At 41.3% G+C, this 16,826-nt stretch overlaps 1 protein-coding gene across 1 annotated transcript in view; it reads left to right on the forward strand.

Moving 5' to 3' along the window:
- The window catches only part of SRBD1 (S1 RNA binding domain 1), a 181,959-nt gene that overhangs the window by 75,480 nt on the left and 89,653 nt on the right, over positions 1–16,826 (forward strand). Inside the window, exon 15 of the mRNA XM_079968552.1 lies at positions 1,518–1,609. Coding sequence (XP_079824678.1) covers positions 1,518–1,609 — 92 coding nt within the window. The remainder of the gene's footprint in view (positions 1–1,517; positions 1,610–16,826) is intronic.

Below are 16,826 nucleotides of genomic sequence, written 5' to 3' on the forward strand. Positions count from 1 at the left end.
TCATTGTCTCTCTCAATGTATTCAGTTGGAGGTTTTCGGTAGTAGGTGGGAACGAGTTCATTTTCCCCCAGCCGATCCTCTCCTCTAGATTTCTCTGTTGGCCTGTTTCAAATACGATACAGCCTTGATCGCTATTTCAGTTCACCTTCATATCACATTCTGATTCAAACTTTGGGGACATTTGAAGTGTGCCTAAGCAAAGGAAAGGTGATACTTCTGCCTTTTGGGAACTGGTAACTTCAGGTTTTAAAGCTGGCCTTGTAAGTGATGTTGTGATGTTGGTACTTTTTAGAGAAGACAGCTGTGGGTGCGGATGCGGGAGAACCCTTGTGCTCTCTGTTAAGTCAGGTTAGGAACAAAAATGATAGGTTTTATTCCAATCTTGCGAGCTGGTTTTGTGCTTTATATTTAGGAACGCAGAAAAAATGCATGTATATGAGTGTGTGAGAGAGGGAGGGGTAAGTATCCCCACACTGAACTGGTGTGTGTGTTATTTTTGCATTTGAATGACAACTGACTCGAAGAAAATTTCCAGGGCCACTTTTCATAATACACAGAACCATGTACAAATATTAATTAAGTGCAAAATAAAAAGGAGATAATTATGTGTCTGCTGTTTCACAGAAATGTGTAATAAATCAGTGTGCCCATCATATGCACCCAGACTCTGAAGAGAAGTAGCTGACATTATATATTTTGCTTTATTCAGTAAAGTTGCTTTCGAGATTCAAAAGAAAAAAAAAGACTGCTGACAACACTCCAGTCGGCTGTAATTTCCGATTTATAATTTTAGAATTAATACGTTGCAATTAGGAACTGAGTGGTTCTAGTTCTGGTGGGTGGGCCATGTTATGTCTCGTTACTCGTTTTATCTTAGCTTTTTATAAAATGTGCCCTAAATAAAGTTTATAGTGGAAAGAGAGAAAAATAGTTTTAGCAATTAGTGACTTCCAGTTTTGCAAAGTTCTTTACAACTCTATATCTCATTCAGTTGTGTATGTAGATACTTTTATGAGAGATACACACATTTTTATATGTGTTTAGAATGCTTTATGTGAAATTGGTGTGAGGAGTACAAAGCCCAGTGTAAAAGATAGAATGCAGTCTCGCACAACCCCTGTTGAAAACAGAGGAGCTTGTTCATATGTAAACAGCCTAAAGATGGAGAAGGGAGTTACAATTTCCAGATGGGAGGGGGAACAAAAATAAGAATCCAGCAGCACTTTTTCATTTACCTGTGACATATTGAAATCAAAGGAAAAGGTGGCATGGGTGAGAGGTGATGTGGAATATTACAGCTCCTAAATTTTTGAAATAAATCTCTTATATTTCAGTTCAAGAACGTATGTTTAGGATCACAGCCCAAGATCACACAAAACTGTACTTTCATATAATGCATGATGCAGATTTTATAAGCGTTGAACCTGTATCTTTATATTTTGTGTAACCATTATTAAGATTTTTTTAAAATGTATTTTGTGTTGCAAGGTTTTAATGATTTGCTTTCTGTTTTGAAGCATTACCAACGAAGCAGGAGCCTCAATATACAGTGTTAGTCCAGAAGCTACCAAGGAAATGCCTGATTTAGATCCTAACCTACGAAGTGCAGGTAATTATTGGCCACTTCAGTATTTTCATGACACTCATAATGTATATATATGTACAACCACTTAAATAAGAGAAGATAATAGTACTCTTGTCACCCGTAACTCTTTATGAATTTCCTTTCATTATATCTTTTCATCATCCTTGAAACAAATTATAAATTGAGAACTCTACTTACTGTAAATATATAAATACTGTGATGACCTACTTGTTGCCTGGATTGAGCCATATAATTGGGATTCATGTCTCCCTCATATTTACATGATAGGAAACCAGCAGGTTTTTTCATTTATATAATGCCATATGTAGTATACTTAGTGCCACGGGCATGTGACATATTGACTAATATATCTAATATGCTTGACAAGGCTGTATCTTGATAATTTGGTATCTGCTTCTTAGGTAGAAATAGCTCCAATAGGGAAATTAAACGAGGAATGAATGAATGTGATAGCTTTTACATAATTTATCTCTCTCTGGCTGTATTCGGGCATAGGATAAACCTTGGTTTAACACTACATAAATGCACTCATCTTCCTCATGCTCTCTTATTCACCCTGTGTGTTTGTCTTCTTGTCTTATGTGGCCAAGAGGAAGAATTTAGAAACTTTAAATAACCGCAGTATCTTGTTTCGTCTGAACTGGAGATTGTGGTTAAATGCTAACTATGGTTAATTTCAAAAGAAGCCAACTTCAAACCATGGGTTATGAAGCCAGCTTGTTGAAATTAACTATAGTTAGTGTTTAACCACAAGCCCAGATAGGACTAAATGACAAACAGAGTTCATTAAAAGCAAAATATTCCAAATGCTTCCTCTTGTGAATAGGTGGGAGGGGCTCATTCATGTAGTGCTAAACCATGGTTTAGTGTTACGTCCAAACACATTCTCCCTGGATAAAGAAACCTGTTTCTCATTGCAGGGGGTATCAAAATTGCAAAGGTACTTCCAGAAGCTATTGGATATTGGTAAACACATTCTTTTTCTAAAAAGGGGACATTTTACCCTTCCATCATAACAGTGGCCAGCATAAAACAAGCCCAGACACAGATGGGCTGTGGAAGTTGCAAGCCATCTCAGCTTGGCACACTGTGGAGTGCTTTATACTGGCTGTATGTGGGAATGTCTCATTAACAATAATTTAATAGTCTTTGTAAAGGGAAAGTGGTGATTTCCAGTGGCAACCTGAAACATATCTGTACTTGTATAACACAAACTATGTTTACTGCTAGTGATGTTTGAAGAACTTAATTTCTATGAATATTGATGCAAATTGACCAAAACTGCACTTCCCAGATTAGTGTGCAGAACAGGATAATGCTATCCTTTGAATTTTTCATTTCCGAAAAATTTTGCGATACACTTTTGGGCTAAAAAAGTAAAGTACCAAAATGCATTGAAATGCATATTTTAGAATAAAATACATCTAGAAGTATGAGCACTAAGCTACAATATGTTCTTTAACGTGAATTTGAGATAAATGCTTATTATTATTATTGATTATTCAATTTACATACAGTGGTACCTCGCAAGACGAATGCCTCGCTAGACAAAAAACGCGCAAGACGAAAGGGTTTTTCGTTTCTTGAGTTGCTTTGCAAGACGATTTTCCCTATGGGCTTGCTTTGCAAGACGAAAATGTCTTGCGGGTTTGCTTCCTTTTTCTTAAAGCCGTTAATACCCAGGGAATCCACGCTCCGCAAGATGAAAAAATCGCAAGACGAAGTAACTCGCGGAACGAATTAATTTCATCTTGCGAGGCACCACTGTACCACCCTTCATCAAAAGATCTCAGATTTAAATATGATTTAAATATGATATTTAAATATGAACTTTCCTCTTTGTGTGGTTTTCTTAAAATAATAATAATAATAATAATAATAATAATAATAATTTAAAAAAACAGGTTAATGCAGAAGCTAAACTTTGTAGACTTAGGTAAGAACACTTGGAAAATTGATTCAGACTAGAAATTAACTGATCTGTCCATTCTTGAGTACTACAGCTGAAAAATGTAATAATAATTTTGGGAACTTTTGGCTTTTCACATGTTTAATTTTGTGTCCTTTATAATGCCTTTAGATTGTTTCTAAACCAAACAAATACTTAGAACACAAAAAGTTAATCTATATATTTTTAACGTTAATACCGTCAAATAGGTTCATCTGTAGTTCCTGCTTATCTTTTATTTCTGATTTCTCTCCTCATCAGACTTTATGCTTCTCATTCATCGCTTGCCAGAATCTATCATGTTTCTTCCTCTGTCTCACATCTCTGTGCTTTTCCTTTTATTTCTCCTTATCTACAGAACCATTTACCAGCCAATATTTATTCAATAAATTCTTCTCTTTTTTTAGAAACCCTAACCCTTAACTCTCCTTTAATTGAACTGCAATGTCCACTTATTTTATTGAAAGATTTTGCTTCCATCTCCTCCAGTTGTGAGTTTCAATTCCATGTTATTTTGACTAACTTGCTCTTTATGTGTAGGCAGGGCCTTTGCTATTTGTTTAGCACCTATAATCTTCAAAAATCAATACTGTATTTCCTCAAAAATGGAGATGTGCAGAGTGTTTTGTCAAGTGGGTGGGGGGCAAAATATGAATAAATAGCAACTGCACGTGTGCAAAGTTTGGCAGGTTGCAATTCAAGGATGAGTTCGCATGACCAGCTACAGTCTGGTTTGGAGAGCCATGGAGAATGTAGTTCTGCAACCAAAGCAATAAAAGGAATGACTATCGCTCTTGCTGTGATAGTTCCTGACGTGATGGTTGACAACCTCCAGCTCCGTTCATCCATCCCCTCCCTTAGTACCTTAGTAAGTAGTAGCAGCAATAATAATAATAATAATAATAATAATAATAATAATAGTAAGGTAAAGGAAAAGGGACCCCTGACCATTAGGTCCAGTCGTGGACGACTCTGGGGTTGCGGCGCTCATCTCGTTTTACTGGCTGACAGAGCCTCCGGGTCATGTGGCCAGCATGACTAAGCCACTTCTGGCGAACCAGAGCAGCACATGGAAACGCCGTTTACCTTCCCGCTGGAGCAGTACCTATTTATCTACCTGCACTTCATGCTTTCAAACTGCTAGGTTGGCAGGAGCAGGGACCAAGCAACGGGAGCTCACCCCGTCACAGGGATTCAAACCACTGACCTTCTGATCAGCAAACCCTAGGCTCAGTAGTTTAGACCACAGCACCACCCTCATCCCTATAATAATAATAAAAGTAAGTAAGTAATAATAATAATAATAATCATAATAATAATAATGATGATGTTATTATTTATCCCCCGCCCATTTGGCTGGGTTTTCCCAGCCACTCTGGGCAGCTCCCATCAGAACATTAAAAACACAATAAAAGATCAAACGTTAAAAACTTCCCTAAACAGGACTGCCTTCAGGTTTCTCCTAAAAGTCAGGTAGTTGTTTATTTCCTTGACATCTGATGGGAGGGAGTTCCACAGGGAGGGCATCACTACTGAGAAGGCCGTTTTGCTTCTACTTCCTACTGCTGCCATCAGCTCTCCTGACCTCTGGGCACGGGGCAGTCTTCGGAAAGACCATTCTCTATGCTTCCTTCTCCAGTTTTCGGGGAGGAAAGAGAAACTTATTCCTTACCTCCTTCACTTTGCTAGGTTCCATAGGTTGCAACCAGCTAAGCCTGGCATGGGGAGCCTTCAGCTTGTTGACCTAATTACGCACCCAACCATAAGACACACCTAGTTTTAGAAGGGGAGAACAAGAAAAAAAAATTCTCTCCCTCTCTGCACAGCACCCCTTCAGCTAAGCGGCAGGAGAAGCAGAGCCACTTCCATTTCTCCTCCCACTTCGCTGAAGGGGCGCTGCGCAGAGAGGGAAAGCTGTGCAGCGCCTCTCCAGCAAAGCGAAGCGAAGCCAGGAGAGCTCTGGAGGCTTCGCGTTGCTTTTGCTGAAGCCATGGAGCCTGCATTCGCTCCATAAGACGCACACACGTTTCCCCTTAATTTTTGGTGGGGGAAAAGTGTGTCTTATAGAGCGAAAAATACGGTAGACCCCATACAGGTCCTGCGAGGATATTTCCCCAAAAGCACACCTACCTGGTGCTATATGTGCCTAATTACAGTCCACGGTCGGGAGCCTTAACGTGTACTCTCATTTGTTCATTGAAAAAGGAGTCTTGCTCTCACCTCTGGTCAGCAGGCTGTCGGTGAGAGCAAACCTGCTGGTATCAGCTGCCTTACAGAGTTTCTACAGGGAACCCCATAGGGCAACTGACGCCTTCAGAAAGTGGAGCTTGGACTCGGCACCTATCCAATGATAGGTCGTCAATTAAAGTCCTCTGAGATTGGCTTTGCTACTTCGTTCCCCGGCCCAAAGCCTACACAGTCAGACTCAAAGCAGACTCTCTGAAATTGATGGACCTACGTTAGTCATGCCCGTTGGTCTACTCAGAGTAGGACTTCATTGGATCCAGCCTCGTGACTCCAGGTTGAAGCTGCATGCTCTCACCATGTCAGACGTTACACTCTCTCCCAGTGGCTGTAAATATTCAAGGCAAAAGGTAGATGGACAGAGTTGAACGTGCATCCCAAAAATGGCACCAGCCAATCCGGCCCCTTGTAGCCTCAGGTGGCAGAAGTAGAACTGGTGGCAGCACTTGGGGGGCTCCATAAGGGCTGAACATTGACACACACACACACACGCACACATGGGAGGCCTGTAATTTCTTGCTCTCTGCAAGAATGCAATTTCCAGTTACAAATTTCATCATTACGTTTGCAGTCAAATGTTGATTTGAAAAAGCCCTGAACTTAATACTATATGCAAGTAATAATAGAATCTGTTCAAGTTGCTTGGAAGCCTATAATGAATAAAATGTTCATACATAGTTAGGGGGGCATTAAATGCCTGCCTCTCCGGAGAAGTGACAGCACTTGGCTGGTCATCATGTAGGTTTAGCGAGATGTCTAGTCTGGTGAGATTAGTTTCTGTGGTGATTTTTTTTCTTGTTTACTGGATCTCCATTTTGGTTTGGTAGGCCACGAGGTCACACTTAAATCAAGGAAATCTGACTTTTTCTCTTTTCGTTTTAATTGTGTTAATCGACGTCAAGTTCTGTGCCGGCGTGATTTAGTTCAGTACATTGAAACAACGACAGCAGCTGACAGCTGCATGATGAAGTGTGACATTTGGAATTAAAATAAAAGGTTTTGCAGGCGTTGCACAAGATAGCTGTGATCCTAACCCGGTTTGCCACTTTAGCATTTCACTCAGTACAAAATAAGATAGTGAGGAGCAAGGGAGAATTAATCTGACAAAATATAGTGAAGAGACCTGTATCTGCTAATAAAGAGTAGTTATATAAACTCAGATAGAGGAGGCTTTTGTAAAATGAAGTTGTGCACTGTCTGGTAGCCTTTTTAGATCTATAATTCTGATTCTGATAATCTATAATTCTGATTCTGATTATCTGTAATCTCTGTTAAAAGCCGCCTCTGCTTTTGTTCAGCATATCATATATATTTTTAATGAAACCCACCAAAATCCAATTGTCTCAGCAAAAGGGGAAAGGGTTCTTTGTTGATTGGTTCATTGGCTGTTGTATATTTCAGCCAAATAAGATTGCTCTTATTGCTATTTTGAATGTAAGGAGCTGATGCAGGGAGATAGTGAATCGCCCCAGGACAATTCAGATAGCGGGTGATGGCCTACATTGGTCCATATAGCCTAGTAATGGTCTGGAGCGATTGGCAACATTTATTCAGATGGGTGGATTCCTCCCGCCCCCGGGGGGGGGGAGGCACCCTGCCTCAAATATTTTTTATTGGGGGGGGCGGCAAGGGGCCTCCACCCCTAGGAGTTGGCTCCTATGGGTTGAGGATTGTGTGACTCCTCTTCAACATGTTGCAATAGCTTCACTGTTAAGTATAGTCTGCTGGGTTATGCAAATCAATTCCATTCAAATATATATTTCTGCTTTTAGCATAGGCACAAAAATCCTTGACCCTCAGCACAACTGATGTTAAGGCTGCAGTCCTGGCGTCCATTGAGTAGGGAGTAAGTCCCATCAATTTTAGAGATATGTTTTTGTGTAAACATACTTAGTCCTGCATGTTGTTGTTGTTTAGTCATTTAGTCATGTCCGACTCTTTGTGACCCCATGGACCAGAGCACGCCAGGCACTCCTGTCTTCCACTGCCTCCCGCAGTTTGGTCAAACTCATGTTGGTAGCTTCAAGAACACTGTCCAACCATCTCGTCCTCTGTCGTCCCCTTCTCCTTGCGCCCTCCATCTTTCCCAACATCAGGGTCTTTTCCAGGGAGTCTTCTCTTCTCATGAGGTGGCCAAAGTATTGGAGTCTCAGCTTCAGGATCTGTCCTTCCAGTGAGCACTCAGGGCTGATTTCCTTCAGAATGGATAGAAACCTATATTATAAAACACTTGAACAAAGTATTCTCCAGATGGGTGCACAGATAAAATTATAGATAAAATGCAGCTAAAATACAGAATCAGAAGAAAAACAGATATTCATAAAGTTGCCTGCATTAAAACAAAGATTTAAAAAAACCTTAAATTGTGTGTCTGCGTAGGATTGCCAAAACCAAAAAAAGTTTTCAGTACTGCGTGTACCTGCCTAGTGCCAAGAGGCAGGAAGTTACAAAACATAGGTGCTGTTGCACTAAAGGAATGAGTCCTTGCAAATGCAGGATGGGCAGGTGACACTCATCAAAAACATTGAGTAGTCATATGATGAGCTATTAAGCGATATGTATTCAGGCAGGTGTGAAGCAGGCTCCTTAGAGTTGAATCACTAAGATTTTCTGTCCAGCGCTTTTGCTTGAGACTGAACATACATAAAATTCCTTAGAGATGTTAATTATTTAGCACAAATTCTATTTATTTGGCATTTTGTAGAGTACTGGAAGCAAAGAGGACAAGTCCTCTGCCCCGAGGAGCTTGCAGTCTACATTTTGATAGATGAAGAGCTGGGAAAGGGAAGGGAGGAAAGGGGGAACCAAGGAGTTCAGTGAGCGATGGTAGGCAACTGTGGCTTGATGGATGACTATTTTAGTACAGTGTGTATCCCAAATGTTTTTGTTCACAGATTTGTAGACTTCTGAAAAAGAATGAAATCTCCCACTAATATGAAATTGCACAGATGAGTGTGTCATAATCCAGAGCAGCTGTTTGAGAGAAGGAGGGAAAGGAATTTCCTCCCCTCTTTTGCTTCTGTGTTGCCTAACAAAAAACCTTGACCAGCACGTTTCTTCCAGATGCTGGAGAAACACTGCTGATTCTTAATGGCTACTACTTAGAAGCAAAATCAGTTGATTCCTACGTGGAAGTAGTTTTAACCACCCTTAAGAATAGAAATGAGACAAGACAGGCTTAATTGACTGTTTTTCAGGTAACTGGATTTTAGCTCAGAATTAAAGTCATAGTATTCGGGAGAGGGGTGAAAGCTATGCTTCTGCAATTCATACACCAAGGAAACATTGAAGAAAAGTGCTTATTGAGCAAATAACTTCAATCAGCCAGACTGCATATTGTAAGAAAGTCCAGGGTATTATTGCTTGGTTCATGGGGGTGTTGTTGTTGTTGTTGTCCATTTTGGTCCCTTTAAGGGTCCCTTGGTGGAAATGAGAGCAAAAATCATTGCCTAAGAAATCCTCTGGGAATTTTTACTGACCACATTGCAACCCAACACAGCACATTCTATACTTCCTCAGACAATCCTTTTTGGTGTTGGGATGCAAGGCAGAAGTAACCAGTCTTTCTGGACCAGTGGGCACATTTTGAGAGAGAGCGATGGAGGTACCAGTTGCAAAATAGCTGGTATGGGGGTGGGCATGGCACAACACAAAATCAGAGAGATTTGCTTACCATGGGAAGTCAGCAATGTCTTGCTGGTCCAGATTGTGAAGATCACACCACACTAACTCTCCTTTCACAGAAATTGCTTAGAAGATACCTGTCCATTTTGCCCCATAACTTCCTTTCTAGGAGGGCTAGAGACGTACATTTCCGAAGCATGAAAGCAGAGAGTCTGGGGCAGCTGATGAGGTGCACCAGCAAAAGCTGGAAAGAAGGCTTGATTGTTAAGTCACTCTTTAAGTTGTAGCCCTGTGAGGGAATAGGGGTCTTCTAACAGCACTCAGCACCCTTAACAAATGACATTTCCCAGGATTCTCTGGGGGAAGCCATGACTGTTTAAAAATGGTATGATACTGCTTTAAATGCATAGTACAGATGGTGCCTAAGGCAATTGCAGGAGTCCCAGTGAAACAAGGGAAGCCAACACAGGCCCCTTCAGATGTTCTCAGACAACAGCTCCCATCATCCCTATTTGCCATGCTGTCTGGGGCTGATGAGAGCTGGGGTCCATGGCATCTGATGGGCACCATGTTGGCTGCCCCTGGTCTAGAGATACTTTCTGTGCAGCATTGTTCAGTGTTATATGTGTTTTGGTTCCCTATGACAGGTCAAGTTGCCAAGTTCCTCAGAAATCCCTTGGCGCTATCAAGTTTTGTAAGGGAGCTTCTTGTCTTTAACTCTCCCCTATTTGTGATTTGCCACTGTGTTTCTCTGGACAGCAGCCATTGGGTGCAATCCAGAGAAAGTTAGCAGGCTCAAGTCCCACTGAAATTGATAGGGCTCAAGTGCTTAATAGTGCAATTTCATCTCGCTGATTTCAATGTAATTTAAGCACGCTTGACTTTCCCTGGATTGTCTCCATTGTGCATTGGTGGTACTTTGAAGCATCGCACCAGTTCCATCTCTTAATATGAAAAATAAAAAAATCTGTTTTTTAGCAATAGCAAATGCAATATATCATCTGGGTTGCCACTGTTAACATAGAGTGTGCTGACTGAGATAGACCCGATCCTGCACAGGCAATTCTTAGGGTTCTTTAAAAACTGTATTACACTGTTCAAATTCCTTTCACAACAAGGGGCAGTGCTGATTTGTATGATAGGCGTGGGAGAAAACATGTTGTCAGAAACAAACAAAAAGCATTCTTAACTAACTTGGCTGTTTGTGTTATACAGACAACCACTGATCAAGTGGTGCATTTGCAGGAGATAAATCCTTTTTGAAATTAATGGGTCTCTTTCTCTCTCTAACCCGAAGCAACTGTGGAAGTGCCAAATCTTGAAAGAATAAGCTTCCTAAAAACTGAGCTTGGCGATAGCTCTTACAGTGAAATACAGTTATTGGGAAGATTGGCTCTGTGCATTTTGCTTGGCACCGGCTACGTTGATTCAGTTCTGTTTTGGGATACCCAGCGTAGTTTCAAAATGTCGCCTTTCCCCCTGACTTTTCTTTTTATGCTTCTTTTACCAAGCCTAGCCACTCGGTGTGCTTCATTGCATCAACTCACAGAAAGAAATATAGACAGGCTGCAGTACAAAGATTCCTTCTGACATGGAATAAGATAGGAAAGGGCATTTCCTCTTAACCGACAAGCGCATTTATACTAGCCTATGTCAAAAGAGATCTCCTTAGTATAGCTTGTCTGTATTACTTTTGTAAGTTAGTGCAACGAAGCACAGAGGGACACTTTCATTTTAATTTCCGTTTCACCTATTAAAGCAGAGACTGCACACTTTTTTCTGGTTTTGTTCCTGCACTGCGATGCCTTCAAGATGAACTCGCTTTGCTCAAAAGCTAGTCAGAGCAGCCTGGGAGCCTGTGTCCAGCTTCAGAGCTGTCTCTTGTCTTGCCATGTGGCAGAAGTTAGTTGTTAGAATGTACATGGCATAATGTCTCTTCATGCCAATTTCCCTTGGACTGATTTATAGTGAAATTGAGGGATAGAGTGTAGTTCAGTGTTAGATTATCGGCTTTGCATGCGGAACGTCCCAGGTTCAATGCAAAATGTTGCCTGAAAAGACTTCTGCCATAAACCATGGACAGCTACTGCCAGTCAGTGTAGACAATATTGAGGTAGATGGACCAATGGCCTGACACAGTAAAAATCTCTCCCATATCCCATGTCCTGATCTTGTGAATTACCCAGTTCCAATTATCTCAGAAGCAAGTCTTCTATTCCTTCCTGAAAGAACGGCATTTCCATAAGCAAAACATGTATCTACTGCTATTTTCTTTGCTTGCTATGCATCTGGACACCTCCTTAATCTATAGTAACCAATTTTTTAATGGTGTCTGAGATGCAGGAGCATAGAGGAGTATTCCTCTATGTGTGGATACAATTGAATGAACTGGATCATTTCAAATGGCACTGATTTCAAAACTGCAGCGATTTCTTAGAATTCCTGATCAATGCTGAGTAGGAAGCTCCTGGTTTTAATTTATTTAAAAGAGTTGTAAGTAGATGGTGCTTGTTAATGGACGCTGCTTTTCCTTCAAGGAGCGCCAGGCAGCACATATAGCTCTCCTTCCCCTTATTTCATCCTCACAACCTTATGCAGTGGATTATGCTGAGAGATGTTGATGGCCCCAGGTTACCCAGTGGGCTTCATTGCTAAGTAAAGATTTGACCCTGGGTCTCCCTGATCCTAGTCCTGTACTCTAACCACTACCCCGTAGATAATCATGCATAATAGATTTTCACTGCTTGTGCATGCACTGGAAAGCACCTTGCAAAGTGGAAAAAAAGAACGCCTTCAAGAGGCAAACTTTGCAATAATTCCTGCATGGAAGTACCTTTCTATGCAGAATTTGGGCATCTTGTTTGGATGCTGCTGCATCAAGCTGCAACCGTGTGTTTACTGCCCTGCCTCTTCTTAGAGTTTGGATAATAATAATAATAATAATAATAATAATAATAATAATAATAACAACAACAACAACAACAACAACTTTATTATTTATACCCCGCCCATCTGGCTGGGTTTCCTCAGCCACTCTGGGCGGCTTCCAACATAATATTAAAATACAGTAAGGCATCAAACATTAAAAGCTTCCCTAAACAGGGCTGCCTTCAGATGTCATCTAAAAGTCTGGTAGTTGTTGTTCTCTTTGACATCTGGTAGGAGGGCGTTCCACAGGGTGGGCGCCACTACCGAGAAGGCCCCCTGCCTGGTTCCCTGTAACTTGGCTTCTCGCAGTGAGGGAACCACCAGAACACCCTCAGCGCTGGACCTCAGTGTCTGGGTAGAACGAAAAATGCCTCTCATCATTCTTAGTCACAGATGCATCTGTCTTTGTGTTTCTCCAGCAATTCTTACCAGCCAACAGGAGCGCAGGAATCTACTGGTTACCCAAGTCAGACCAATTGGTCCATCTACCTCAGTACTGTCTGCATTGACAGAGCCAGCAGCCTTTCCATGGTAGGTAACAGAGGACATTACACGTCCTACCTGGAAATGCAAGGGATTGAAATACTTGCAGGAGAGGTAGATGCTCTACCACTGAACTACAGACCTTCCCCTTGTTTCTTTGCTCCTCTCTTTTTGGTGACTCTTTTGGAGTCTTTTGGAGACCAGCCCTCCATCTCCAGCAGATTGTTTTGTGTGTTCCCCTGCAAAATGATTAACTTTCACCACTGCAGTAGGGGGCAGTGCTGGTGTAGACTTACCCTCAATGCATCTTGGGTTAGAGGTTGGGAAGGTATTCTGCAGGGTGCATCAGAGGTGAGCCTACGTCCCCGTGTTTGAATGGAGGTACTAACTATGGGTAAAAGGAGCTGCCTGGATAAGTAAAAGGATGGCTCCTGAGTGAAGGGAAAGAAAAAGAGAGCAAAAGGTCACGCAGCGCAGCTTGGCTTAGCATTGTCAAGTCCCATCTGCTTGTATTCTCTCCACAGGGCAGAATACATTGGATTATTGTACATTCAAAGTTCAGCAAACCACTTGCACTTCCCATTGCAAGAGAATGCCTTTTAGGCATTTGGGGCTTGTTAAGACTTTTAAGACTGTCATGCTACAGGGGCTTATACCCTTGGGTGCTTTTACAGATAGAGATGTACCGTTCAGAGCTGTCACAGTGCCCAGCAAATGGAAGGTAAAGATCGGAGACAATATAATTTCTTTTGACTTTATCTCAGGGAAAGTAAAACCATTTGATGATTAGATGTGTGGGACATAGTGCCTTTATGTCTACTTGAGCTAATTTCTTCGGCTTCTTTAAAAGAGCACTGTTCCCCTTTGGCTGCTTTGGAAGAGAAGGTCACTTTTAGAAAACTTTGCCAGAGAAAAGTCGTACACTTAACGGCGCACTGGAGAGAGGTGGTTTTAAGTGGAAAATACTTGCAGCTAACCACAGAGAGCCAACGTGAATTAACTCGGGATTAGAAACATATTTTAAAAAGGCTACATTATTATTAGTCAGTGTAATATGCTGTCAAGCCTTTTCAGCTCAAGTGTGAAACTAGCTGTTTCTTGGAGAGGATAAGAGGAGATACAGGCCTAATTCGCGTGTTACAATAAACCGTAATGGCTTCTAGTGAACCTGCCAATTTTACTCATTTGGCTGTAACTCAGGAGAAGCAAACCATAAGGCTTAGCCTTACGTCTGAACTGGGGTTTGTGGCATATTTCACCCAAATAAACCATCATAGGGCAAAGCAGAAAATCTTAGTTACAGATCTTAGTTCCTTTGGAGTGAAATAGGCCATAACCCCCAGGTTAGACAGAATGCAGTGACAGGGATAAAAGTTTGTTCCACGCTAGCAAGGAGGAGCAAAGCATACATGATTGGCTTGTTCATGGTAAACTATTAAATATTGGTTTACTGGGAAGTGCAGACTGGGCAATAGACTGCAAAATGGAGCCATTTTTATTTACTCTGCTAAATAGATAAATCTACTGGGGTATGGGCAAGGTTTACTCTGAGGAAGGCAAGATTTATTCTGAGATGCTATCAGGCATCATTTTAGGATATGTACCGTAATAGACTACCTCCCTGACGACAAACCAAACCACTCCTAGTGATCATTAGAGGAGAACCATGGCTAGCAGATTGCCACCTAGGAATCTCACAGATTCCTAGGGTTTCAGGATATACCTTTGGGAATATGCTCCCAAAAGAGATTTGGGAAGCATCATTTGTTGAACGTTTTAAACATCTCTTAAAAACCCATTTGATTACTCATATGGTTGCACTGATGTTTAGAAGAGTTATCCTGCACAGGTGGTGTTTATATATATAAACTTGCATTATATTTGTAATATTTTGTGATCTGTGTAAGCTGCTTGGAGATTTTGCTAAAAATGTTGTGTGGTATATAAATTATCTAAATAAATAATGCTAGTTTGGACTCAAAGCACTATGAATAGAATTTTGTTTGCACAAAATAGCCTTTCACCTTGCTCTTTCAACCCTTTGCACCTTCCAAAACATGTCCCTGAGATTGGAAAGGGCATCAGGTGTGCTTGTGAGGTGGTGAAAGCAGCTGAAGTTGTGGGTGGGGAGATTCGTAGGGAATCTGTGAACCCTCTCCTTGCATAAGCAGAAATGTTTTCAATGAGCTTTCTGGATCCAGGCCACTATATTTATTATTATAAGCTGCAATGTATTTGAGGGAGTTTTGCATCATCAAAACAAGTGTCCGGTTTCTGTCATACTAGAAATACATTTCTTTGGCTCTTCATGTAGCATCAGAGGATATAAAGACTCCATGTAATATTACAATATATTCAAGTTAGTTGTGGTACATTTGTATATAACAGGGGCGGCTAACCTGTAGCCTTCTAGAAAGTGCTGGACTACAGCTCCCATCAGCCTGGCCAGCATGGCCAGAGCACAGGAATGATGGGAGCTGTAGACCAACAACATCTGGAGGACCCCGGGTTACAAAGCTAAGCGAGTGAGGCAAATTTGATAGGGAAGGCTCCCCTCAGACAAATTTAATGGGGAATAAATGTGAGTCCTGAAGCAAAAACCTGATCCAAGTCTCCCGTTGTGAGAGTAGAAAACAAGACTTTTGAACCAAAATATATTGTGACTAAAACTGCATTGCTTTGGAATTTCTGCATTGTTCTAATGGTTCTGTTTGTTTGGCAAGGTCTGGTTGGGAAATCACTGAGGTAGCCAAGATGCTGGGAAGAATGAAGGCAGGGTGGGGAAAGGAAAGGAAAGGAGAAAAATCTGTGTCAGCATAAAGTTCAGTGGTTTGTCAAAGCTAACTGGTGCCACAAATCCTAGCATTGCACTCAGCCACAAACTGTAGGAACTTGGACAGAATACAGGGAGCATAAGGAAGCTGCCTTATACCAAACTAGACCATTGGTCCATCTATCTCAGTATTGCCTACACTGACAGACAGAGAACTCTCCATACTTATTGGAGATGCCAAAAATTGACACTGGGACCTTCTGCATGCACAGCAAATGCCCCTCCACTGAGTTTACATCCCCTTCCTGTCTCAAGTGGGTAAATGCTAGATGTAGTTTGACATTTCCTGGTGAATTTTGCTATTGGTTTTTGTCTTGGAGCCTTATTGTTTTTATATGCCTGTGTTATGAGTTTCTCACCTTGGTTTTTTTGCATGTTGGCATGTGGTTACCAATAGTTATCAATATTATTAATAGAACACCATAGTTAAGAAGTGAGCACATTGGATAGCATGATCTAAATCAATAAAATGAAGGCACCAGAGGTAGTCCATTGTCCTTTGGGACTGACTGGGCAGAAGACAGAGAGACCAACAGTAGGTGAAGCCAGAACCAATGACAGGGAGAACCAACTAATTCTAGTTTTCTCCTCATCCTTCTCACTGCTGAGTTCTACAAGGGCGACCCTGAAATTAAGGAGGAGGAGACTGAGGGGCAGTGCCGCAGCCTGGGCAGGCAGGTGGGGGCTGGCTAAAGGCAGGGTGGCACTGATGGGGCAGTGCCCCATTTGCCCTAATGGACCACCCTCCAATGGTAGGAACGGCAAGTGAAACAGTACCATCTGTGAAAGGAAAGTAACTAAGCTTCCTTAAGAGATACTAAAGCATGTATAGAAGTAATTTTAAAAGGTTGAACTTGACCCCTAAAATAAATAGTGAGCAGCGCAATTATTATCATCATCATCATCATCATCATCATCATCTTTTAAAAGTAATTTTCACATGCTTCACATTTAATGATGTGTGGCACAATATCCTTTGTTTAAAATGTCCTGAAGTGCTTTTATTACTTTTACAAGCCCCTTAGTGTCTAATATCTCATTAAAAAACCTTGAACAACTGGTATAAATATATATTCCATTGCAATTTACATTTTTATTCCACAAGGAGAGAATACTAGAGATTTCCACGACCATTGGAATACTTCACATTGTAAGCAACT

This window comes from Podarcis cretensis (genome assembly GCF_951804945.1).
Source record: "Podarcis cretensis genome assembly, chromosome: 3".
In the NCBI taxonomy this organism is placed as follows: domain Eukaryota; kingdom Metazoa; phylum Chordata; class Lepidosauria; order Squamata; family Lacertidae; genus Podarcis; species Podarcis cretensis.